This window comes from Callorhinchus milii, unplaced genomic scaffold (genome assembly GCF_018977255.1).
Source record: "Callorhinchus milii isolate IMCB2004 unplaced genomic scaffold, IMCB_Cmil_1.0 Scaffold16, whole genome shotgun sequence".
Lineage (NCBI taxonomy): Eukaryota > Metazoa > Chordata > Chondrichthyes > Chimaeriformes > Callorhinchidae > Callorhinchus > Callorhinchus milii.
The window spans coordinates 6,917,165-6,942,821 of NW_024704757.1; the positions used below are offsets into that span (position 1 = coordinate 6,917,165).

Consider the following 25,657-nt stretch of genomic DNA (forward strand, 5'->3'; position numbering starts at 1 on the left):
GCAGGAGGAGGAGCCGCTGAGGTTGTGGCAGACCCTCACCGTGGCCGTGAGCTCTTTCCGCAGCTTTTCTGATTGAGAATTCCCCAAAGTGGGAGACAGCGGCTTGTCCAGGAGCAGCACCGCAGGTACAGCCACACACACACTGCCTGGGAACACACAGCCACTGTGTCACTGTGTCACTGCCCCTCAGCCCCCGGTCACTGCCCCGCCCCCGCCCCCTACCCCAGCCCCGCCCCCGCCCCCAGCCCCGCCCCCAGCCCCGCCCCCAGTCCCCAGCCCCGCCTCCAGCCCGCCCCCCCCGCCCCAGAGCCCCGCCCCCGCCCCGCCCTCAGCCCCGGTCACGCCCCCCAGCCCCGCCCCCAGCCCCCCGCCCCACCCCGCCCCAGCCCCAGCCCCCAGACCCCCACCCCCCACCCCAGCCCCTGCTCCCAGCCCCGCCCCATACATCAGTCCCGCCCTCCGCTCCGCCCCCTACACCAGACCCTGTCCTCGGCCACACCCCTAAGCGGCCCCGCCCTCACCTCGCAGCACCGCGGGCTGATCCTCCACCACCGGCCCTGGCCCCGGGCCTCCCGGTGTCGCCGTGACGCCGGCGCTCGGCCTCTCTGGTGTCTCGGTCTCCATGGTGACGGTGGCTGTGGCCCTGTGTCCGGCTGCTGACCGGGGCTCCGGCCCTGTGACACCCACACCCGCCCCCGAGGTACCGGTCGCTGTCCCTGGTGTCCGGGGCACTGTTTGCCACGTTACAGCCTTTGGCTTCGACATTCCGGTCTCTGTCCACGTCTTTCCGGTCTCTGTTCGGGAAGTCCCGGTCTCTGTCTCCGCCGTTCCAGTTCCTGTCCATATCGGTCGCGTCTCTGTTGGTGACGGTCTGCGCTCTGTCCCTGACATTCCCGTCTCCGTCTCCGACGTTCCCATCTCTGTCCACAACGTTCCCATCTCTGTCCCTGATTTTCCAGTCTCTGTCTCTGTGATTCCGGTGTCCGTCTGCGACGTTACACTCTCTGTCTCCGACATACTGACCGCCGTCCACCGTGTCCCGGTGTCTGTCCGTGAGGGTCGGGTCTCTGTCCCTGACATTCCGGTCTCTGTCTCCGGTGTCTCTGTCCCTGACATTCCGGTCTCTGTCTCCGGTGTCTCTGTCCCTGACATTCCGGTCTCTGTCTCCGGTGTCTCTGTCCCTGACATTCCGGTCTCTGTCTCCGGTGTCTCTGTCCCTGACATTCCGGTCTCTGTCTCCGGTGTCTCTGTCCCTGACGTTCCTGTCCGTGGTCTTGATTTTCGGGTTCCTGTCCGCAATGTTCTGGTCACCGTTCGGGAAGTCCCGGTCTCTGTCTCCAATGTTCCCTTCTCTTTTCCCGACGTTCCCGTCTCTGTTCCAGTCAGTGTCCACACGGTTCCGGCCTCCGTCCACCGTGTCGCGGTCTCACGCCGTGAAGCTCTGGTCTCTGTCCCTGACATTCCGGTCTCTGTGGCCAACGTCGCAGTGTCTGTCCGCAAAGGTCCGCTCTCTGACTGCGAGATTCCGCTCTCTGTTCCCGGTGTTCCGGTCTCTGTTTGTAAGGTACTGCTCTCTGTCCCTGACATTCCGTCTCTGTTCGGGAAGTCCCGGTCTCTGTCTCCGCCGTTCCAGTTCTCTGTCCAACAAAAGGCAAGTGATCTGCTCACAGGCTCTGCGCCCCATGACAATAAGCAATTGCAACTCTCTCCCCACTTCCCCGCCCGAGGGGAGCTGACAGCACCGTGATCCCCATCACAATGCAGTGATTGCCCCCCCCCCCCCAGAGCTGCAGAAAAGCAAAACGCATATATAACAAGTGTTTACCGGTTGTGTCAATAACTAACACATTTTATTAAACAAAAAGTTGTCGCTCTACCTTGTCAGGATTGACTTTGTCGTACAGTTTGAGTACGTAGAGGACTCGTTCCTGAATACTTTCCAACGTGAGGGGCGGCATATCCGAATACTGGCGACAGGTTTGTACAATTGGCCCGTAGCTCTGGGACACGGGAGGGAAACACAACACTTACACACATTACCAGAACCAAATGAACATGGTGATAATGCACACTGGGACAGTTCCGCTGTGTCCAGTGCTCTGAGATGTTATGCTATGTGACGGGCTGTACAAGGTCACAGACCCTCGCACGCACACTTGCCAGCAGTCGTCACTTAACAATATAATAATAATAATCCTTGTAATTGATATAGTGCCATATTATGTTGTTGAGATGTCTCAAAGCGTTTCACAGGGGATATTTTCATCAAACTCGTGTGCAAATTAGGCATCAGGTTCGATCCCCAGCTTTCCTTTCGACCCCACATCCGTTCCCTGACCAGGACCACCTTCCTCCACCTCCAGTGGAGTCCTGTAGCTCAGTGGTTAGAGCACTCGCTTTGCAAGTGAGAGACCTGAGTTCAATTCCAGGCAGAGGGCGAAACCTTGGGCAAGTTTCCTTATTCCACACAGAGCCTAATAATAATCCCTCCAAAACCAAAAACAATAATAAATTGGTCAGTTTCAATCTACGACTATTTGTGGGACATTGCTGTGCGCAATTGGCTGCCGCGTTCGCCCACAAATATACAGTCAATTCACTTTACAGTGTGTTCTGTGAAGCGCTTTGGGACGTCCTCCCGACCTGAAAAGTGCTATATCAAATGCAAGGATTATTATTATTATTATTATTATCACATTGCCCGCCCCCGTCCATACCTCACTACAAAAGCTGCTGAAACCCTCATCCTCGCCTTCATCACTTCCCGGCTGGAGTATTCCAATCCCCTCCTCGCTGGTCTCCTCAGCTCCATCATACACAACGTTCAACTAACTAAGAACTCCTTCGCCCGGATTCTCACCCGAAGAAATCTCCGTCCCCCCATCGCCTCAGTCCTTGCCAGCCTCCCCCGGCTCCAACGGATTAATTTCAAAATCCTCTCACTCGTTTTGAAATCCCTTCACGTCCTCGCACCTCCCGACCTCTCCAACCTGCTCACCCCCCCACTCCAACACCCGCTGCCACCCCTGGGCCGGCTCCGGCCTCCTCTTTGTCCCTCGGAACCGCGGCTCCACCACCGGTGGCCGTGCCTTCAGGCATTATACCCCGAAACTATGGAACTCTCTACCCTAATCGTTCCCCCTCCCTCCCTCCCTCCCTCCCCACCTTCAAACCCCACCTTGAAAGACCTTCCTTTTTGATTGTGCTTACGGTCACCTCCCCCTCCCCCCCGGTTCGGGGTCAGACTCCGCCCGCTGAGGGGCCCCCCAGGGGGCGCGGCTGAGGGGGTCCCGGGGCCCCAGGGGGCGCGGCTGAGGGGGTCCCGGGGCCCCAGAGAGCGCGGCTGAGGGGGTCCCGGGGCCACAGGGAGCGCGGCTGAGGGGGTCCCGGGGCCACAGGGGGCGCGGCTGAGGGGGTCCCGGGGCCCCAGGGAGCGGGTTGGCGGGAGGTCACGCAGGTTTTGGGCCCCGCGCGGCCTGTACCTGGGCTGTGAGCCCCGGGAGAGGCGGCCGCCGGCTGCAGACCCGCTGACAGTAGCTGGTGGTGACGGTGCCGGCAGCTCGAGGCCAGGCCCCGGCTCCCAGCCCGGCCCGCGGGCCGCTCCAAGGTTGCTGCGAGCGGAGACAGCGAGCGAGGACACGCGCCGCCATCTTGGAACTGGGCAGAATCCCGGCCTGCACCGCGCGTAGTGAGCACTGCGCACGCGCCAGATCCCGCCGCGCTGCTGCTCCTCCGTCACCGGCCATAGGGGGCGCTGCTGCTCCTCCACCTCCGCCACAGGGGGCGCTGCTGCTCCTCCTCCTCCGCCACAGGGGGCGCTGCTGCTCCTCCACCACAGGGGGCGCTGCTGCTCCTCCGCCACAGGGGGCGCTGCTGCTCCTCCACCTCCCCCTCCGGCCACAGGGGGCGCTACTCCAGCATATTTGACATAGCGCCACATCCCGTCGAGGAGACGTCTCAAAGCGCTTTGAGGACATTAATAAGGACATTAAGTGGCACTCCTATAAAATCTTCTCTCAAAATAATTTTTGGAGGGCGAGACTGCCCCATCCCACCCCAAACGGTCAAGTCACACACTGTCAAAACAGCCCAGCACATCATTCCCAACCTTGGAAAACTTTATTATTTGTACAAGCACAAGTTTTAACCAACGTATAAACTATTTAACAAATATTGTATTGCATTTCAACCTCTCTTACTCCCTGAGTAGGTAAAGGCACACAACGAGGCAAACGGGATAGAAATAATCAACGAGCACTAAACGTTTCCTTTGAATAAAATTCTAGGGTTGGAGGGACGTCCCGGTATCCGGCACTCCCGCGTATCTGTAGATGTACACAGTCCCGTCGTTCTTCCCCGCCAGGAGGCAGGCGCCTGTCTCTGCCCATTGGAAGAGGGACCAGGAAACATCAGGGCAGTGCGACAACATGGCTGTAAGCCGGCCGGAGGCCATGTCCCATATCGCCAAGGATCCCGGAGTCACAACTGCCGCGATCAACCGGTCCTTAACATCCCCATTGAGGTACCTGCTTAACAAATAAACATTCTCGTTTCAGCAGACAAACCATTTCTCCTGTCTCTGTGGCAAAGTGACTCAGCCACAGCGAGTTCAAGGCCCTTCAAAACCCTCCACGGCCTTGCTCCTTCCTACCTGATATTTGTTAAGTCAGGGTATTAGGGGATACAGGGCGAGGGCAGATAAATGGACTTGAGGTACAGATCAGCCATGATCTTATAGCATATATGTTTCTACCTCTGTGACCTGCTCTCTCCATATCAGCCTGTCCACTCCATCCGCCCAGCAGGCTCCGGCCTGCTCCACGTCCCCCAACCATCAGCAGTTGGGCCTTCAGCCTCTGCCTCCACTCTTTGGAATTCCACCCCCTTTACCTTGCTCCCCACTTGCCTCCTTCAAGACCCTCCTCTTCGAATTCGCCTTTGGTCACCTTACCCCACCCACCCAGCCCTCCAGCCCTTTTGATCCCAACCACCAGTTCGGGTCCAAATCCCTGACGCCTTGGGACTTCCTCCTGACCTGGAAAGCGCTGTGTAAATGTCATTTGTTGTTTTACCTTCCTCTGCACTCTGGCGGCAGACAGTAGGACATGACAGGGCGACTTTTACCACTGAGGGGATTAATGGCAACCAGTGTCGACACTGAAAGCTGATCTTGGCCGGGGAGCTGGCAGGCCCTGGCGTAGCGGTGAATCAGCAGAACAAACAGCAATCCCTGATTACACAGAAGGAAAATAAGGTTAGCGATCACACCCACTCCCAGCACAAACACACTGGCTAACAGGCCGCAGACATGCTGGGGACAGAGACGCTGAGGGTGGGGATTGAGCAGCATCTCTCACCCACACACTGGGGTCCCTAACTCTGGCTGGACGTACAGCGGGAGGTTTTAACACATGACATGATGCTATTAGGGACTGAGTTACTCCCAAACAAATTTACTACGGAGCGACTCAAAAATCATCCATTTCGAAAATTGCTTCCGTTCCTTTTGAAAGTGCAACACATTGCAATTGTTTGCGGGCCAGGGTTCGGTTTGGTCTCTAGCGGACAGTGAGGCAACACTGATTTCACGGTAGTTAGAGAACACAAGTCACAGCACCGGGAGACCAATAAGAGGGGCGAGTGAGCGCACGTTGCTTGAACCCTGGCTCAATTATAGAGTCTCCAGGTTTGTATGAAACAAGCTGAGAACAGGATAAATCTGATCCACCGTTCGATAGTCCCTGTGACTGTTCTCCCGTACAGTCGCTCCCAACAGTGTCCATCCAGGAGATCAATCTTTAATCCCTGGAGACTCCGGGACAATCCTGGAAGGTTGGCAACCGCCCCCCACCCGCCCGCCCGCCCCCACCCTCATCAGAGGAAAGACACTGTGGACAGCCGGGGCTTACACATTGGGAATAGGCTTTGTGGCAGACAGTGCCGGGGAAGCTGTCGCTCAGATGAATCCTCTTTAGAAGCTGCCGGGTCTTTACGTTCCTGAGGGAGGACAACAACAACTTGCATTTGTACTGCGCCCCTCGTTTAGTGCAGGGTCCCAGAGCACTTGGCAATGGCGGAGCACGACACCGAACCGGGGTGGGGGGGGCGGGAGGAACCGTAAGCACGGCCGAAGAGGAAGTTCTTCAGGCACGACCTGAAGTTGGACAAGGAAGGGGTAACTTGGAGGAATAAAGGGAGAGTGTTCTAGAGTTTTGGGGTGTAGTGGCTGAAAGCCTGACCGCCGATGGTGAAACGGAGGGGACGATTGAGTGGGTTGGGGAGTCAGCAGGTTGGCGATAGGGAGGTGCCAGGGCATGAAACACAACAGCACATCCCTTCTTCAGCCAAGAAATCTAGCGAGTGAGAGCAGGAGAGAGGGAAGGAAGCAGACAGATACCAAGAGAAAGAGGGAGCCATGGAGTGAGTGACCAATTTTATTTGAGGGATTGTTGGCCTGGACACCGGGAGAGAGAAACTCCCTTCTCTTTTCCAACAGTGCCACAGGATCTTTAACCTCCAGCTGAACAGGCAGATGGGGTCTCGGTTTAACGTCTCATCTGAAGGACGGCACCTGCGACAATGAGGTTCACCCCCCCCCCCCCGGCACCTCACTGGAGCGTCAGCCTGGACTGTGAGCGTCAGAGGCAGAGCGGTGCTGAGGGTGTTGGCAGCCCCACACTCACCACAATACAACGTCACTCGTGTTGGTAGATCCCAGCAGCACCTCCTCCTCGCCCTCAACCTCGCTGAACGCCAGGATCTCCTCTCGCAGCGACTGCAACAGCACCCCAACCTCCCGCCTGCGGACAGAACAGACCCCCATTTCAGCACAGCGTCCCTGACCCCAACCCACACTGCACCTCGACCATGCCAGGCTTCTTAACTGAGTCTTCAGATGTGACTCTCCTGCACCCAACCCCCCCACACCCCGGGCTCTGACCTGCCTGCTGTGTTGATGGTGAGCAGCTCCACTCGCTGCTGCTGGAGGGGGCAACAGGAGCAGACAAGCCTGTGTTTCCGCAGGCCCAGCACTGCGGTTATCTCTCCCGCCTGTACCACGCTGGGCTCCAGGTAGCTCCCGTCAGCGCAGCACAGCACACTGAGAACACACACAGCCCACAAACAGCATCAGCCATCGAGCCAGAGAGGCAGTATGTGTCAAACATCTCCCCCTACCCCCCACCACCCCCACAGGCTTAGCTCGCTCACACTCCTCCCCCAACCCCCCATCACAGTCTCTCAGTGCGCACTGGAGTCATTACCTGACTTCCCTGATCTCCAGGTCTCCGAACGCCACACACAGCACATTCTCTGCCCCTGGGAGTGGAACCAGCTGAATTACAGGAACCTGCAGAAAGGGCGAGAGGCTTCAGTACACAACCACCGTCACACACTGACATGCCACCTCACCGTCAGACATGCCTCCTCACCGTCAGACATGCCTCCTCACCGTCAGACATGCCTCCTCACCGTCAGACATGCCTCCTCACTCTCAGACGAGCCTCAGGCTCAGGGCCGGAGCTGAAGGAACCGCTGGCCGATCACCACACAAGGGCGCTCTCACCTCCTTGAAGACCCAGGTGTGGATGTTGTCCCAGTGGCCGCGAGACTGTGGGGCCCAGAGGGACACGGTCAACTCCAAGGCGATGGCGACACACACAGCGCTGCTCCCGCTCACCCCCCATAGCAAACTGCACACGTCCGTCACACAGGAGGATGGGTTCTGCAAGACACACGCGTTTCATTAAGTCCCAGGCATTAAATGCCTCTGTTTACCCAGCAGTAAGTGGGAACTCGGTTGTTCGTTGATTGACGGTGATTCACGTGAGAGAAACAAGCAGCAGCTCTCCTCCCAGAGCTGGCTGGAGGCCGCTGACACTCACCGGAATGTCAGCCATAAACCGCAGTGGCTCCTCTGCTCCTCGCTGCCTCCCAGCCGCACAACTTGGGCCACAATCACTTTCCTGCAGCAAGAAAATCTGTGCTGAAATCACTTCAAAGGAGCTCGAAAAACATTACACAGGAACAGGAGACCATCCAACCCATCCAGCCTGTTCCTCCAGTTTTTTGGATCTGATCTCACCATTTTTTTGTCAGCCGGGTATCTGACACATGCGGAAACTTATCACTATGCTTAAGAGTATCCCAAACAAGCTGAGAATTCCATTCATCCCACCTACACATGAAAATCCCAGAAATAAGGTTGTTGGAATGGAATGCGCTCTCTCTCTCTCTCTGGAGGGATGCATCCGGCTTTACCTAATTCCGGAAAGTATTACATCTCACTCTTAATACTCGTCACCCCAAATTTCCCAGCATCAGGTTCCACTCCCTGCCTGAGCTCCTACACCACGCACTCCCCTCTCCCAGCTCCGTTACCAGGAGCTACGACTCTCTCACATGCACACAGTAGCTTTTAGTGGAGTACTGTAGCTCAGTGGTTAGAGCACTGTTAGCGAGAGACCTGAGTTCAATTCCAGGCAGAGGGCGAAACCTTGGGCAAGTTTCCTTACTCCACACAGAGCCTAATAATAATCCCTCCAAAACCAAAACCAATAATAAATTGGTCATTTTCAATCAACGACTGTTTGTGGGACATTGCTGTGCGCAATTGGCTGCCGCGTTCGCCCACAAATATACAGTCAATTCACTTTACAGTGTTCTGTGAGGCGCTTTGGGACGTCCTCCCGACCTGAAATGCAAGAATTATTATTATTTTTATTTTACCTCTTCAATCACTGAGTCATCTTCAGGAAGCCCCACAACGGGGAGTCCCACGGCTGCTTTGTGGGAGCTCGTTACATCCTCAAAGCCAGCAGCCACCGTCTCCTCCCCAGCCTCCTCTCCGGCATATTCCTGCTCCTCTCCAGGCTGGTGAGGATGATCCTGGACAGACACTATGCATTGGATTCCCGTGTTGCTCACCAGACATGCGGCAGGACAGCCCTGGCCTCCGGCCTCTGGTCTCTGGGAACCCACCCCGGTGCTCTGTGGGGCCGTTGCCTCGCTCTGCGAGAAGCCACCGGAATACTGGGGAGAGCCGGGGGCTGGAGTGAGGCCAAGTGATGGGAACACTGTGCTGGTCACACTGCACACAGGCTGACTGGTGCTTTGTGAAGGTAGAATGTAGGGTGGTGTGGCCAGCAGCTCACAGGGGGACAGCTCATAGGCTGCTCTCTCTCCCTGCGTTTGCTGAACAGAAGGCGGGATGTTACATGTCGGCTCCTCTGGGGTCCCGAGGAAATGTTGGCATTCCCAGCTCTCTAGGAGAGAAGCATGGCGTCAGTACAGAGCACAATCAGTCATATTCACTGAGTCCACAATATGTTCAGTGCTCATCCCGGAACCTCAATGTAATGTGTTGCTCCACGAAGCATTGCATGTGCGTTTGTGCGCGCGTGTGTGAGGGGTGCATGTGAGGGGTGTCGTTGTGTGTGTGAGGGGTGTGGTTGGGTGTGAGGGGTGCGTGTGAGGGGTGTGGTTGTATGTGAGGGGTGTGTGTGAGGGGTGTGGTTGTGCGCGCATGCGGTGTGCCCGCACGCAGTGTGTGTGTGTGAGGGTTGTGTGTGTGCTTTGCGTAAGGGGTGTGCATGTGACCGAGTTTCTGTACCTGCTGTGCGGGGCTGCTCTACATCCTCTGAAGTTTGCCTCCCCACCGGCTCTTCCTGCGAACACGTCTTTTCCAAATGCTCAGGATCCCGCTGCTCGGGCTCGGCCTGGGGCTCCGGTGGACAGCCTGGCCCGGCCTCGCCGACCCCCGGTGCCCGGCCTCGCAGCTTCTCTTGTTTGAGCCGCCCGTACTCCTCGTCCGGCAGCTGAAAGTGCTGCACCTCCAGGCTACAGAACAGCCTTTTCACCAGGGGCCGACTGACGGGCAGTAAAGGCTGTGAGCAGGTCTGCTCCATGTCTGCGTTTCTCCTGCAGTCGCTGGGAGCTTTGTGGAGGCCATTACCTGTCGTGTGACACAAGTCCTCTCAGCAATGCTTTCACCAGCAACATCCGTCCGTCAGTGAGAGCCTCAGTCAGACAGTCAGCGAGAGCATCAGTCGGTCAGTCAGCGAGAGCCTCAGTAGGTAGGTCGGTCGGTCGGTCAGTCAGCGAGAGCCTCAGTCAGTCAGTCAGTCAGTCAGCGAGAGCCTCAGTCAGTCAGTCAGTCAGTCAGCGAGAGCCTCAGTCAGTCAGCGAAGAGCTGGAGACGAGATTTTCCACTGCTCAGGATGGACGGGAGGTTAGGTGATTCAAATTACAGTAAACACGATTCAACAACAAATCACATTTATATAGCTTCTTTAACGTCGGAAGAACATCCCAAGGTGCTGATTTTTCACATATTCAGTTAAGCGAGCAAGGTACTTTCACAGCTGCTATTAATAATCATAATAACTCCGAATGCCTCAAAATATATTGAAAATAATAATAATCCTTGCATTTGATACAGCGCCTTTTCATGTCGTCAGGACATCTCAAAGCGCTTCAGAATATACTGTATAGTAACTGTGTATTTTGTAGGGGAAATGTATTAAACGTAAATGGGATTTCCTCGATATGAAGCTCACCTCTGGCCAGGCTGGCCCTGCGCCTGGGCTGTGACCGCCGCTGCCCCCCGGGTTCCCCTCCGGCCTGGGAGTGAGTGGGCACAGGGAGAAGGAGCCTGTTCCCCAGCACCGAGCCAGCGAGGGCCACTTGCTGAGTCTCATGGATCATATCCCGGAAGTCAGTGTCGCTGCTCAATCCCACATCAGGCTCCGGAGCAACGGCTCCAGGCTGCTCCCCGCAGGCCACTTTGGGGAAAGCCTCCTTCTTCCCAGCGTTCCCCAAAGGCTCCAGCACCGGCTTGTGTCTGCTCAGTCTGGAGCTCCCAGCACTGGGCACCAGAGGGTGCTTACAGCCCCCGCGTTTCCTGGGCAGATCTTTAGTGCTCGTCCCCAGCTGGTAAACAACAACAATTTGCTTTTACACAGGGTCCTTCACGCCTGGCAGAGTCTCAGAGCGCTTAATAGTGATGGAGTCTGATCGGAAGCTGGGGGAGGGAGGAGGTGACCGTAAGTCCTCCCGACGTGAAATAGCGCTACACAATTGTAATTTGTTCTTGCTGGAAGCACAGTCAAAGAGGGGAAGGAAGGGGCAAGGTGGAGGGATTGGGGGAAGAGAGTTCCAAAGCTTCAGGGCGTAGTGGCTGAAAGCCCAGGCTACTGAAGAGAGAGAAGTAGGAGGCCGGAGCCAATCGAGCGGAGGCAGTGGTTGGTGGAGTGGGGAGTAAGCAGGTCGTAGAGATAGGGATGTGCCAGGGCGTGAAGGGATTTGTAGACCCACGAGAGGATCTTGAAATAAATCCGTTCTGTGATAGGGAGCCAGTGGAGCCTGGTGTAATGGGAGTACGGGGTTTAGTGTGGGTAAGTATGCAGCCGGCTGATGGTGGAGCTGGGGAGACCAGAGAGGAGGGCATTCGAATAGTCAAGGTGGGGGGTGACGACGGCGTAGACGAGGGTTTCAACTGGGTTGGGGATGAGGTACGGTCAGAGCCGGGCAATGTGACAGAGATGGAGGAAAGTGGTCCTGGTCGGGGACCAGACGTGGGGAAAGAAGGACACCTGTGCGTCGAAACTGACCCTAGGTTACACACAGCTTCGGTGAGTCTGAGGGACAGGCCAAGGAGGTTGAGGAGATCAGAGCCGCAGGACAAAAGACGTTGACGGGAGCTGAGGAGTATGGCTTCCATCTTGCCAACGATCAGCTATAGGTAGTTTGCGCTGGATGAAAGGCGACCTCTCCACTCACCTCGTTCTCCTTCTCGCTCAAGATATCACATGCCACAGAGTCTCCGGCAGAACATTCTGTCACACAGCCTCCCGCAGGCCTCCGCTCGGTCGCCTCTCCGTCTCTGGAAGCCGGAGTCTCAGGGAGCCCAGCTCTAGTGTTCCGCCCTCTCGCTCTCCTCCCAACTTGCCCTCCGGCTGACTGAATCACTTTTGTGGGCTGCGGAGTGTCACCCTGCTCCGGGGAGGCAGCCTCCTCCTGGCTGTTGAACAGTAACTGGGTGTCACTGAATTCCTCTCCGACCTTGGGGGAACCGGAGGCCCCAGTCATCACCTCACACCCCAGCCCCAGTCCCCCGCATCTCCCCCTGTGGCGGCTTCGGGACTTCCCTAGCTGGCTGTGGATCACGGCCTCCAGGTCCACCTGTCGCTGACGCTGTGACATGCGTCTGGTCGTCCTGACGTAATACTCCACTGGGAAGAGCAGCCCTTCGACCAGGGTGCAGGAGCTCAGGGGGCCTACAAAGGGCACCACACTGGCTCTGGTACCGGCTCCGACCTGGGACACAGCACTCTCTGACCCGACGGCATCACCTCCATCGCTGCTCTTGATCTCTTCATTGCCTTCAGTGAGGCGACCGCAGTCACCCTGCTTGACTCTGTCGGGGGCTTCACTGTCCAGCGCCCCCTGAGTTCCCCCCGTACTGTCCCCCGCGAGTGGCAGAGGCCTGGCCTGGCTCCCGGTCCCATCGTCCCGCTCAGCCGCACACTCGATGTTCCCACCAACTGTTTCCCCAGGTCCATCACACCTGTGCACAACGCCTCCTGAAGCCGCCTGGTCTTCTTCGCCACCTGGGGGCACCAGCGGAGAGCTGTGTCTATCGCCATCGGCTGCCCCCGTGGTGGCGAGCGGCTGACAGAGGTGGGTACTGTTGCAGGTGACGACGGGACACTGTAACTGGTTGACACCCGCAGACAGAGCTGCAGCCCCGGCACAGCCAGTTACGTGACCCCGTCTTCTCTTTAGCTTCAGGCGACTGGGAGCTTTGCCGGGGCCCCTGGCGCCCGGGTCTTGATTGGCTGAAGAGGGGTCGCTGGAACTCTCCTCAGCGCTTCCACTACAACTCCTCAGTGACGAGCTTAGGTCCAGGCTGATGGGGTCAATGACCTGTGGCTCCAGGTTAAATGTCACCAGTGTTTTTCTCTCTCTGCTGCTCTCCCCGGGGACTCGGGCCCCAGGAGGCGGGGCCTGACGTGTGTCCGGCACGGAGGTCTCCTCCTCACCTTCTATAAAAGATTCGCCCACAAAATACAGTCACTGCACTTTACAGTACAACCTGTGAAGCGCTTTGAAACGTCTTAAAGACACGATAAGGTGCTTTATCAAATGCAAGGATTATTATTATATTCACATGTAAATGCCGATGTAAATACTGGGAGGTGGATGTGAAACAAGCCAGGCAAACATTACAGTAAAAAAAATCACCTTCGCTCATGCCTTTCACCCACAAAATACAGTCACTCCAATTTACAGTATATCCTGTGAAACTTTGAGACGTCTTGATGACGTGATGATGCGCTATTATATCAGTGGCAAGGATTATTATTATTCAATGGGCAGTAATGAAGGAAGCTGCAGTGTACGTTCCCTGGATTTCACAGCGTGGTGACTGGCAGCCATCTGTAAACCTACCTGTTGTGGGCTGGGGCGAGTCCTGCTCCACAAGCAACTGGTTCTGCTTCGCAATTGTTCTTTTAACATGACTCCGCACTCGCTCGGCTTTCTGTGCACGCTGGTGATAAAGAGACAGAAGTGATCAGACAGGTTAGCACACGGTGACTGGTGATCACTGGTGTGGAGTCCTGTAACTCAGTGGTTAGAGCACTGGCTTTGCAAGCGAGAGACCTGAGTTCAATTCCAGGCAGAGGGCGAAACCTTGGGCAAGTTTCCTTACTCCACACAGAGCCTAATAATAATCCCTCCAAAAAAAAAATAATAATAAATTGGTCATTTTCAATCTGTTTGTGGGACATTGCTGTGCGCAATTGGCTGCCGCTTTCGCCCACAAATATACAGTCAATTCACTTTACAGTGTGTTCTGTGAAGCGTTTTGGGACGTTCTCTCGACGTGAAAAGCACTATATCAAATGCAAGGATTATTATTATTATCAGACGGGTTTGTTGTTCTTGACTCATGCGGAAACCTATTGTTGTGCTTCAGAGTCTCTGAATCAGACAAAATTCCACATTCGTGGAAATGTTCCTGTAATTGGAATGAAATGTTCACTCTCTCTCTTCCTAGAGGGAAACTTACCTAATTCCAGAAAGTATTAGGGGCAGGATGGCAAGAGCCAAGCCTTAGGGGCCCAGAGTGTGCAGTGGTGCCATGGCTGGAGTCCAACCAGCTAAAACCGCACAGCTTGCCATTGATATTGCTGCCTGGCAAGCTTTCCTGCTGCTTGTCCAGCTAGGACCACCCGATCCGTTAGGGCTTTGGCTTGCAGGGTTAACAGGAGCTGAGCAGGAAGAATGGCTGTCCTGATGTGTGCTGACTAGGCTGATCTCTGCAGTCTCTCTGAGCACACGGGTGACTGTCTGGATATGAAAAGTTTTACCTGTAGCTTGTGCACCGTCCTGGCATATTCTTTTTTCAGCAAGGCCAGTCTTTGCTTCAGCTGTGGTTGAAAGTTTAAACGCAAAACAGTCAACAGCTGGTAATTACATATCACCCTTCACATAGGAAAGTATCAAAGTACTTCACTGAGCCAGAGCAAGGTGAGAACACAAATGATAAGACATTAAACTGGGGTCCCAACTGCCCGATGGATGTTAAAGATCCTGTGGCGCTATTCCAAAAGAGAAAGGGGTTTCTCTCTCATTCCGTGTGTCTTGGCCAACAATCCCCCAAATAAAATTGGTCAATCCATGGCTGTTTGTGGGACACTGCTGTGCACATCCAGCGCCTTGGGACGTCCTTTCAACATGAAAGGTGCTGCACAAATGTCATTTTGTTGTTGTTGTTGTTGTTGTGCACAACTGGCTGTCACGTTTCACCCACGGGGTACACAGTCACTACACTTTACAGTATATTCTGTGACACGCTTTGAGACGTCGCTATACAGCGCTATATCAAATGCAAGGATGTATTTATTAATTATCTATATAAAATGCTAGGGTTATTATTATTATTGTTATGAATGCGGTGCGGGCGGGAGAGGAGGTGAGTGACAGTCAGTGAGGAAAATTCTCACCTGCTCTTTCTCTTCGCAGCTGAAGCTCTTTCTCCCACCGTCCTCCATTTCACACAGTCTCTCTGACCCTCTCTCTCTCTCTCTGACCCTCTCTCTCTCTCTCTGACCCCCTCCCCCCAGTCTCTCTGACCCTCTCTCTCTCTCTCTGACCCCCTCCCCCCAGTCTCTCTGACCCTCTCTCTCTCTCTGACCCTCCCTCCCTCACTCTCTGACCCTCTCTCTCTCTCTGACCCCCTCCCCCAGTCTCTCTGACCCTCTCTCTCTCTCTGACCCCCTCCCCCCAGTCTCTCTGACCCTCTCTCTCTCTCTCTGACCCCCTCCCCCTCTCTGACCCTCTCTCTCTCTCTCTCTGACCCCTCCCTCTCTCTGACCCTCTCTCTCTCTCTCTGACCCCCTCCCTCACTCTCTGACCCTCTCTCTCTCTCTCTGACCCCTCCCCCCAGTCTCTCTGACCCTCTCTCTCTCTCTGACCCCCTCCCCCCAGTCTCTCTGACCCTCTCTCTCTCTCTGACCCTCTCACTCTCTCTCACAATCTGACTTTCCCGCCTTGGGTTTGGTGCCAGTGCGCAGGACCGGAAGTGCGCGTGAGTGTGTTTCCGGTCCGGGCTGCGGGATGGAGCTCAGTGAGATCCTGTACAACAAAGCGGAGTATATAGAGACGGTGAGAGGGGGTCACCCCCCATAGCCCCCCCACACTGCCCCCCCCCCCCCCACACACACACCCCTACACACAGCCCCCCCACTGCCCCCCCACAGCCCCACCCCCCCCCACACACACACACCCCTACACACAGCCCCCCCACTGCCCCCCCACACACACTGCCTCCCACACACTGCCCCCCCACAGCCCCAACGCCCCACACACACTGCCCCCCCACAGCCCCAACCCCCCCACATACACCCCCCACACTGCCCCCCCCACACAGCCCTACCCCCCCACACCCCCCCCACACTGCCCCCCCACAGCACCCCCCCCACACACACACCCCCCACACACACACACCCCCACACTGCCCCCCCACACTGCCCCCCCCACAGCACCCCCACACACTGCCCCCCCACACTCCCCCCCCCCCACAGCACCCACCCCACACTGCCCCCACACACTGCCCCCCCACAGCACCCCCCACACTGCCCCCCCCACAGCACCCCCCCCCCACACACTCTCCACACACCCCACACCCACCCCCACACACAGCCCCCCCCCACACACACCCACCCCACACACCCCCCCACAGCACCCCCCACACACACCCCCACACTGCCCCCCCACACACTGCCCCCCCCACAGCACCCCCCACACACTGCCCCCCCCACACTTCCCCAACCCCCCCACATACACCCCCACACTGCCCCCCCCACACAGCCCCCCACACAGCCCTACCCCCACACCCCCCCCCACACTGCCCCCCACACACACACACCCCACACTGCCCCCCCCACACTGCCCCCCCACACACACACCCCCCACACCCCCCCCCCCACAGCACCCCCACACTGCCCCCCCCACACACTGCCTCCCCCCACACACACACCCCACACAGCCCACCCCCCCCACACACACACAGCCCTACCCCCCCACAGCCCCCCCACCCCCCCCCACACTGCCCCCCACAGCCCCACCCCCCCACACACACACCCCTACACACAGCCCCCCCACTGCCCCCCCACACACTGCCCCCCACACACTGCCCCCCCCACAGCCCCACGCCCCCACACACACTGCCCCCCCACAGCCCCAACCCCCCACATACACCCCCACACTGCCCCCCCCACACAGCCCTACCCCCCACACCCCCCCCACACTGCCCCCCCCACAGCACCCCCCCCACACACACCCCCCCCCCACACACACACCCACACTGCCCCCCCCACACTGCCCCCCCCCACAGCCCCCCCACACACTGCCCCCCCCCACACTTCCCCCCCCCACAGCACCCACCCCACACTGCCCCCCCACAGCACCCCCCCACACTGCCCCCCCACAGCACCCCCCCCACACACACTCTCCACACACCCCACACACACACCCCCCACACAGCCCCCCCCACACACACACACCCCCCACACCCCCCCCCACAGCACCCCCCATACACACCCCCACACTGCCCCCCCACACACTGCCTCCCCCACACACACACCCCCACACACACACCCCACACAGCCCCACCCCCCACACAGCCCCCCCCCCACACACACACAGCCCTACCCCCCCACACAGCCCTACCCCCCCACTGCCTCCCCCCCACACCCCCCTCACATACACACACCCCCACACACACACCCACACTGCCCCCCCACAAACACTGCCTCCCCCCACAGCCCCCCCACACCCCTCCCACACACACACACCCCCCACACTGCCTCCCCACACACACTGCCTCCCCCCCACACAGCCCCACACCCCCACACTGCCTCCCCCACCTCTCCATCCCACAGCCCCACACCCCACACTGCCTCCCCCAACCTCTCCATCCACAGCCCCACCCCTCCTCCCCCCTCCCTGCCCTCCAACCCCCTCCCCACTCGCTGCCCTCCACCCCCCTCCCCACTCCCTGCCCTCCACCCACCCTCCCCACTCCCTGCCCTCCACCCATCCTCCCCACTCCCTGCCCTCCACCCCCCCTCCCCACTCCCTGCCCTCCACCCATCCTCCCCACTCCCTGCCCTCCACCCCTCCTCCCCACTCCCTGCCCTCCACCCCCTTTCCCATTCCCTGCCCTCCACAACCCCCAATCCCTGCCCTCCACCCCCCTCCTGATCCCAACCCACAGCTTGTGTCCAAATCCCAGACCGAATGCCCCAGGCTGCTGCAGCTCCTCCTCAGGGAGCCAGCCCCGAGCTGGGCAGAGCTGCCACCTCCCAGGCACAAGGGGATGGGTTCCAACCCTAACAGGAAGGATGGTCCCAGCTGGACAAGCAGCGGGAAAGTTGGCAAGGCAGCGATATCAATGGCTGGTTTAGCTGGTTAGACTCCAGCAGTTACTCCCAACGCACACTCTGGGCCCCCCCCAAGTCTTGGCTCTCGCCAACCTGCGCCTAATACTCTCCGGAATTAGGTAAACAGGGGGCGTCCGTCCAGGGAGAGAGAGAGAGAGCGCATTCCATTCCAACAATCTGTTTCTGGGATTTCCATGTGTAGGTGGGATGAGTGGAATTCGCAGTTTGGTTTGGAGACTCTTAAGCACAATGGTGACGGGTTTCCGTGTGTGTCAGACACCCACCTCCCAGCTGACCCGCCCATAAAGCGCCATGTTAGCATTTTGAGCCCCAGTCTAGACTAATGTGAGCTGCTGGCTTGTTTTTTTCAGGCGTCTGGGAACAAAGTGAGCCGACAGTCCGTGCTGTGTGGCAGCCAGAACATCGTCCTCAATGGGAAAGTAAGTGCTCACTGCATCACAGCTCAAGCCGTCAGCCACAGCCTACTCGCGACAACCAGACACAATGCACACTGTCACAGTGAGGGGACGGGATTACACACAGGGTCACTGGAACTCTCACCCAAAGGGCTGTGGATGTTGGATTAATTTAAATTTTCAAGACTGTGGTATCAAGGGATATGGAGCAAAGGCAGGTAAATGGAGTTGAGGTACAGATCAGCCATGATCTAAAAGATTGTCGGAACAGGCTTGAGGGGGTTATACACAGTGTCACTGTGAGGGGACGGGGTTACACACAGTGAGGAGGGTGTAGACGCGGTGAGGATGGGGGTGATAACACATGTGACACAGAACCCACTGCTCTTCCTGTTGTTCCTGTCCCTCAGACGATTGTTATGAACGACTGCATCATCCGCGGGGATTTGGCCAACGTGCGGGTCGGACGCCATTGTGTCATCAAGAGCCGGAGCGTCATCCGCCCTCCCTTCAAAAAGTTCAGCAAAGGGTGAGGCTGGGGGGGGTGGGGGGGGGGAGGGGGATCGCGGGGAGGGGACGGGGAGCTGGAGGCTCCCTGTGCTAAACATGAGTTGACCACTGGGGGTAAGAAGAGACCGAGGGAAGCCACGGAGCGCCCCCTTCTGGAAACGTGTGGCACCACTGGAAAATGGAAAGGATTTTGTCACTCCCTGTGTCCTGGCTGACAATCCCCCAGATAATATCGGTCATGTTTGCGGGTCATTGCACAAATTGGCTGCCGCATTCACCTGCAAATACAGTCACTGCACTTTACAGTGAAATCCTGCAAAGCCCTTCGAGACATTCTGATATCAAAATGAAAGTACAACAACAACAAAATTACATTTATAAAGTGCCTTTCACGTCGGGAGGACGTCCCAAAGCGCTGAACAGTCAGGTGTTGGGGGTCCAAGCAAGAGCGAGGGGTGGTGTAGGGGTGAGGGAAGGCAGAGAGGTGGGAGGGCGACCAAAGGCACGATCGAAGAGAAGGGTCTTGAGACCGGCCTTGAAGGAGGCAAGGGAGGAAGTGAGGTGAAGGGACCGTGGGATGGAGTTCCAGAGTGTGGGGGCAGAGAGGCTGAAAGCCTGGCCACCGATGGTCAGGCGGGAGACATGGAGCAGGCCGGAGTCCGCTGAACGGAGTGCTGACTCCTTACCAACAGGTTGGTAAGGAGTCAGCAGGTCAGAGAGATAGGAGAGGGCAAGGCTATGGATGGCCTTAGCAGTGAGGACGAGGATCTTGAACTCGATCCTCTGGGGGTTGGGGAGCCAGTGGAGTTGGGCGAGGGTGGGAATGATGGGGTCATGGAGCCTGGTGCACAAGAGTACATGAGCTGCAGAGTTTTGGATGATCTGCAGCTTGTGAAGGGAAGAGTTGGGAAGGCCGATGAGGGAGTTTCCCTAATCGAGCCTTGAGGTGACGAATGAGTGGGTGAAGGTTTGGGCAGCCTGAGGGGTGAGGCAGTGGCGGAGTCTGGCAATGTTGCGGAGATGGTGGTAGGCAGTGCCGGTCATTGCCGGATGTGGGGGAGAAAGGACAGTTCAGGGTCAAACAAGACACCCAGGTTCCTGACTGGCTTAGTGAGGTTGAATGTGCAACCGTGGAGGCTGATGCTGCCAGCGCCCAAGGTGCGGAGGCGCTGGCGCGAGCCAATCAGGAGGGCCTCGGTCTTGCTGACGTTGAGTTGGAGAAAGTTGTCCCTCATCCAGGACTTGATGTCGGACAGGCAGTCGGTCAGGACGCCAGTAGCCCTGGAGTTGAGGGAGGAGGCAGAGAGATAGAGTTGGGTGTCATCCCCATACATGTGGAAATTGACCCCATATCACCAAGGGGGAGCATGTAGAGGATGAAGAGGAGGGGACTGAGGACAAAGCCCTGAGGAACGCCGTACGAGACGGTGCAGGGACTGGAGAGAAGCTGTTTGCCATGATGAAGTGGGGGCGGTGTGAAAGGTAGGACCTGGAGAGGCAGTGGAGGAGGATTGAGTGGTCCACGGTGTCAAAGGCGACGGAGAGGACGAGGAGGTAGAGGGAGCCCAGGTCACACATGGTCAGGATGTCATTTGTGACCTTGCCCAGAGCAGTTTCCATGGGGATGGGTTCCAGGGAGCAGGTGGTAGGCTTCGTGGAGGTTATGGTGGTGAAGACAGAGGAGGGGTTGACAGGTTCAAAGGTGTGGAAGGAGGGATGGGTAATTGTCGGGTGGGTAATTGTGTGGGGTGGGGATAGGGAGGGTGTGGAAGTTGGAGGGGCAGTGGCAGCTGAGCGGATTCCCTTGATTTTGGACTCGAGCAAGTCCAGCATTTTCTTGCAGTGAAATTCAGGGGAAAGAATCCGCGAGGTGTGGCGGGGAGGGCAGAGGAGCCGGTTGGTGGTGGAGAACAGGAGTATTATTATCTGAAAATATTGTTTTGAGAGAGAAGGGGACCATATGTTGCCTTTAAAGTGAGCAGCAGAACACTGAGCTTGTGACAGTCAGGATGCTGATGGCAAAGTCTTGCTGTGATATGAACATGGTGTTCCCTGAGATATGGTATTTTGTTTGGGTTGAGGAGAGGACGTGGGTGATAGGAAGGTGCTAATGGATGTGTTGTGAGGATGCAGTGTCCTTTCAGCATCCCGCTGCCTGCTGTTTCCATGTCTTCAAATACAATGACCTTGTGTATTCATGTGGATAATACTGTGTGCTAACCGATAATAATGTGTGCTAACCGCTGTGAGAGATCTCGAGAGACTTTCAGTCCATTCTCTTCCAATCCTGACCAGCCAACAGCATCAAGTGTTTCTTAAACGAGTCCCAGTGTCCTAGTCCCCATCCCCTTCCAGTTTGTGTAATGAAACACATCCCCGAACTCTCCCTGACTTGAGTGTGGAGAGGGCGGGGGAATTAGGAAATAATAATAATAATAATCCTTGCATTTAATGTAACATTGAAACGTCTCAAAACCCTTCACAAAATATACAGTAAAGTGCAGTGAATGTGTATTTTGTGGGTGAACCGCAGCAGCCAGTGTGTGGGGGTGGGAGAGGTGGAGTCGCCTACGTTTACTCTCCAGCGAAGGTCATAGTGGGTTTCCAGACCCCCCTTCCCCTGAACCTGTCCCAGAGAGGATCGACTTCAAGTTCCTCACCCTTGTCTTCAAATCCCTCCACTCCTCTGCATCCCCTACCTCTCTGACCCCTCCTCTCTCCTCACAACAGTGTCTGTTACCTTTGTTCCACCGGGTCTGGTCTCCTCTTTGACCCCCAAGTCCTCCGCCCCACCCTCGACGGCCGTGCTTTCAGCCACTACGCCCGGAGGCTCTGGAACTCCCTTCCTCACTCCCTTCACCTCGCCCCCTATCTTCCTTTATTTTAGGTCTCGGCTGAAGACCTTTCTTTTCGACTGCGCCTTTGGTCACCTTCCTCCCCCTCCCCCTGGCTCGGCCCCGGGATCCGTTACTGTGAAGCGCTCGGAGACGCCGCCCGGCGTGGAGGGCACTGTATAAATCCAAGTTGTTGTTGTTACTGTTGAGTTCAGTGAGTGTTGTGTGTGTGTGTGTGTGTGTGAGGTCTGGTGTAACCCTGGCTCTGCCTGTTCTCTGTGTGTGTCACAGAGTCGCCTTCTTCCCACTGCACATCGGGGACCACGTGTTCATCGAGGAAGATTGTGTGGTCAACGCCGCCCAAATCGGCTCCTACGTTCACATCGGCAAGAACTGCGTGATCGTAAGTCAGCTGCCGCCATGGGGTGGGGGTGGGAGGGTCACAAGCAGTGACTGTGTGGCGGAGGTGTTTACTCTCGTTATCCGTCTTCGAGAACTTCTTTCTTATCAATAAGGCTGGGGTGGAGGGGCGGCAGCGCAGTGTGTGCAATTTCAAGGGATCCATCAACTCTCTTGTCTCCTGTTCTAGTTCTCTCTCTCTCTCTCTTTCTCTGACATGATTTTCTCTCTCAGGGTCGAAGATGTGTTTTGAAGGATTGCTGTAAAATCCTGGCAAACACTGTGCTGCCCCCGGAGACCGTGGTGCCACCTTTCACCATCTTCTCTGGCTGCCCAGGTGAGAGTTTGCCATCAGCCGCTGCTTGACTCAGCACTGCCACTCTTTATCACCCAATGGGGGGAGGGGGTCGACGACTGTGCATGTGTGTGTGTGTGTGTGTGTGTGTGTGTGCGCGCGCGTGTGTGTGACAGTCTGTGCTATATGTGTTGTGTGTGAAGTGCTTTGTGTGTGTGTGTGAGACGGGCTGCTGTGCGTGTGTGTGACGGGCTGCTGTGCGTGTGTGTGACGGGCTGCTGTGCGTGTGTGTGACGGGCTGCTGTGCGTGTGTGTGACGGGCTGCTGTGCGTGTGTGTGACGGGCTGCTGTGCGTGTGTGTGACGGGCTGCTGTGCGTGTGTGTGACGGGCTGCTGTGCGTGTGTGTGTGTTTGTGTGTGTGTGTGACGGGCTGCTGTGCGTGTGTGTGACGGGCTGCTGTGCGTGTGTGTGTGTTTGTGTGTGTGTGTGACGGGCTGCTGTGCGTGTGTGTGTGTTTGTGTGTGTGTGTGACGAGCTTCTGTGCGTGTGTGTGACGGGCTGTTGTGCATGTGTGTGACGGGCTGCTGTGTGTGTGTGTGTGTGTGTGTTTGTGTGTGTGTGTATGAGACGGTCCGCTCTCTCTGTTACAGGGCTGTTTGCTGGCGAGCTCCCGGAGTGCACACAGGAGCTGATGATTGACGTCACTAAGAGTTACTACCAGAAGTTCCTGCCACTCTCCCAGATCTGATGGCTGGGGGCGAGGTCAGCAGGTACGGGGTGGGGCAGGGTCAGCGCTGCCCCAAAATCCTCTCCTGACCCCCTCAAGTGGAGCATTAAACTCACTACCGCCCACTCCCCTCCTCCATCCCCGAGATTAGTTTCCAGTTTGTAACTGTAGGGCAGTGGGAATCTGGAACTCTCTCCCACAAAAGGCTGTGGATTACGGTTGATTCAATTCACATTTTCAAGACTGAGGTGGATTGATATTTGTTAGATCGGGATCAAGGGATACGGGGCAAAGGTGGGTAATTGGAGTTGAAATACAGATCAGCCATGATCTTATAGAATGGCGGAACAGGCTCGAGGGGCTGAATGGCCTCCTGTTTCTATGTTTCTATAACTCGCCTGGGGATGGGGGGGGGAATATTCTCATTGTAGTAACTGTTTGAAACATTTTGTTGCAGAATCAAATTGCCCCTGAACCTGGAGGTGAGGCAGGGCCCGTGCCAAGCGTGGAGGGGGGTGGTGGGTGGGCGAGGCTGGAGCGGACATTGTCGACCCCCGCCCCCCCCACACCGAGCCACGATGGCGCCTCTCCCCAGCCTTTACAGCACGAACAGCTCCTGACAGCAGAGAGAACGTCATCCACGTCTCAAGGCCCTCGCTCACTCTCGCTCCCCACTATCTCTATCACTCTTTCTCCCCACCCCTCATTCTCAGTGCCCTCTCTAGTGTGAGTCTCTCTCTCGCTCACATGTGCAGTGTGTGTGTCTGTCTCTCTCTCTCTCTCTCTATGGGTCCTGGTGCGTTGCCTGTTGAACATTCCATATTAATCATTTCCTTGTCACTCCTGTGCTGTTCTGTACCAACCACAATGTTCTGACTTTATAAACTGCCATCATGGCTCCCGTTGGCTTCTGTAGCACTTACAGGGACACTTATTTATTAGTATAAAACATTGGTCTCTGCCTCCACTTCCCAGGGGCTCAGCTGTCTCAGGAGATCTGTGTCAGGTGGGTGGGGGGGCAGAGACACTGATCATGTAATGTAACATCAGCCATGTGACAGAATGAATTTTATGTGGTGAACACAATAAATATTCAGCACTTTCTGCCTCTTGTTTTCATGCTAAGTACATTTTGTGCTTAGAGAGAGGTGTGCAGTCAATGATCTCTCAAGGCTACAATTGCCCCCACAACACCATCCCAGAACCCCTCTGCCTCACCCCCTCCCTTGTCTACTTCAAGGCCCATCTCAAGATGTTTGACCAGCACCTTGGAATGTTCTGATGTGAAATGCGCAGTGTAAATGTGATTTGTTAACCGGGATTTACAGTCAAGTGTAGTGACTGTTTTCGTGTGCAAATGCAGCAGCCAGCGTGTGCACAGCAAGGTCTCACACATGAGGAACGATCAAAGGGTAGCTTCGCTCTCAATGTCCTCCCCCCACCCCCACAGGGTCAAAGGGAACATACACCCCTCATGCAGCCCAGAGCTGACCTCACACTCAAAACTCCCCTTTCACTTCATTGGGATGGAAATCAGTCACTGGTGCTTGAATCTAATTAAGCAGCATCACATAACCAGCACGAATTACTGAGGCACTGAGCCGTCCCTGCCAACAGGATATTATTGTGCAGCAATAAACAAACTCGGCCTTGCAATCCATTAACCTCCATTAGTGTTACCCACAGCTGACATCTCACAAACAAACCAGAGGTTTCATTAACAAACACCTGCTTTAATACTTGTCCAATAATAATAATCCTTTGATATAGCATTTGATATAGTGCTCCTTAAATGCAAGTTGTTGATACAGTGGCTTATCACGTCTTTGAGATGTCTCAAAGGCTTCATGGAATATACTGTAAAGTGTAGTAACTGTATAAAGTGATCTGCCGATCAACTAACAACCGGGTTCCTACTTACTGCTAAGTAAACCGAGGCGTGTGGAGTAAGGAAACTTGCCTAACATTTTGCCCTGCCCAGGAATTGAACCCGGGTCCTTGCTTGTGAGGCGAGTGCTCTAACCACTGAGCCACGTTTCACCCACGGAACACACAGTCAATCCACTTTCCAATATATTCTGTGAAGCTCTGAGACATTTCAACAATGCACTTTATCAAAGGAAAGGATGATTATATTATTATGGAGTGGGATTCTGTGCATGTGTGTGAGTCCCAGCTCCTGTAAGTACAGGGCACACCAATAACAAGGAATGATTCACTCCCGGATACAGTGTGTGTGTTAGTACTGTTTCTCTGTGTGGACAGTGAGAACAAATAGATGATTATTGATGGCTGATTTCAGGACAGTACAGAAACAGCTCAGGACAGGAAGCCTTGGTGCCGAGTGAGTGTTCGTACAGAACAGAACGTACAATTACAGCCTCTCAGGAAGAGAACAACTGGGAGAGGGAGCAGCCACCTGGATCATCAATCTTCCCAGGATCATCAATCAGGGGGAAAAAATCAATCTGGAATCTTTGGCTGGGTGGAAAAACATGATTTTTTAATCACAATGCACAGGATCAAC

The 25,657-nt window shown here is 56.1% G+C and overlaps 4 protein-coding genes across 4 annotated transcripts in view; 1 reads left to right on the forward strand and 3 right to left on the reverse strand.

The window, feature by feature from the left end:
- Nucleotides 1-1,684, reverse strand: part of si:ch211-14k19.8 — a 14,889-nt gene extending 13,205 nt beyond the window's left edge. The window contains exons 1-3 of the mRNA XM_042341158.1: nucleotides 1,431-1,684; nucleotides 522-1,373; nucleotides 40-146 (exon numbers count right to left, since the gene is read on the reverse strand). Of these exons, the coding sequence (XP_042197092.1) occupies nucleotides 40-146; nucleotides 522-1,373; nucleotides 1,431-1,684 (1,213 nt within the window). The remainder of the gene's footprint in view (nucleotides 1-39; nucleotides 147-521; nucleotides 1,374-1,430) is intronic.
- The window catches only part of ndufab1b (NADH:ubiquinone oxidoreductase subunit AB1b), a 5,678-nt gene extending 2,020 nt beyond the window's left edge, over nucleotides 1-3,658 (reverse strand). Inside the window, 2 exon segments of the mRNA NM_001292789.1 lie at nucleotides 1,878-2,000; nucleotides 3,483-3,658. Of these exon segments, the coding sequence (NP_001279718.1) occupies nucleotides 1,878-2,000; nucleotides 3,483-3,650 (291 nt within the window). The 5' untranslated portion in view covers nucleotides 3,651-3,658.
- A 360-nt stretch (nucleotides 3,659-4,018) lies between these two features.
- On the reverse strand, nucleotides 4,019-15,095 carry palb2 (partner and localizer of BRCA2). Its single transcript, XM_007905819.2, has 15 exons — nucleotides 15,009-15,095; nucleotides 14,373-14,432; nucleotides 13,450-13,549; nucleotides 11,779-13,043; nucleotides 10,557-10,929; nucleotides 9,611-9,952; nucleotides 8,728-9,263; nucleotides 7,884-7,964; nucleotides 7,565-7,723; nucleotides 7,263-7,348; nucleotides 6,941-7,099; nucleotides 6,684-6,800; nucleotides 5,910-5,997; nucleotides 5,073-5,230; nucleotides 4,019-4,526 (listed from the first exon to the last, which is right to left on the reverse strand). The coding sequence occupies exons 1-15, from the start codon at nucleotides 15,054-15,056 to the stop codon at nucleotides 4,283-4,285; spliced, it is 3,816 nt and encodes a 1,271-aa protein (XP_007904010.1). The 5' UTR covers nucleotides 15,057-15,095; the 3' UTR covers nucleotides 4,019-4,282.
- Nucleotides 15,096-15,567: 472 nt separating this feature from the next.
- Nucleotides 15,568-24,234, forward strand: dctn5 (dynactin 5). The gene is made up of 7 exons (XM_042341028.1): nucleotides 15,568-15,669; nucleotides 18,320-18,388; nucleotides 18,775-18,893; nucleotides 22,000-22,111; nucleotides 22,342-22,444; nucleotides 23,054-23,173; nucleotides 23,588-24,234. Exons 1-6 carry the CDS (start codon nucleotides 15,622-15,624, stop codon nucleotides 23,149-23,151), a joined length of 549 nt encoding a protein of 182 aa, XP_042196962.1. The 5' UTR covers nucleotides 15,568-15,621; the 3' UTR covers nucleotides 23,152-23,173; nucleotides 23,588-24,234.
- The last annotated feature ends 1,423 nt before the right edge of the window (nucleotides 24,235-25,657 follow it).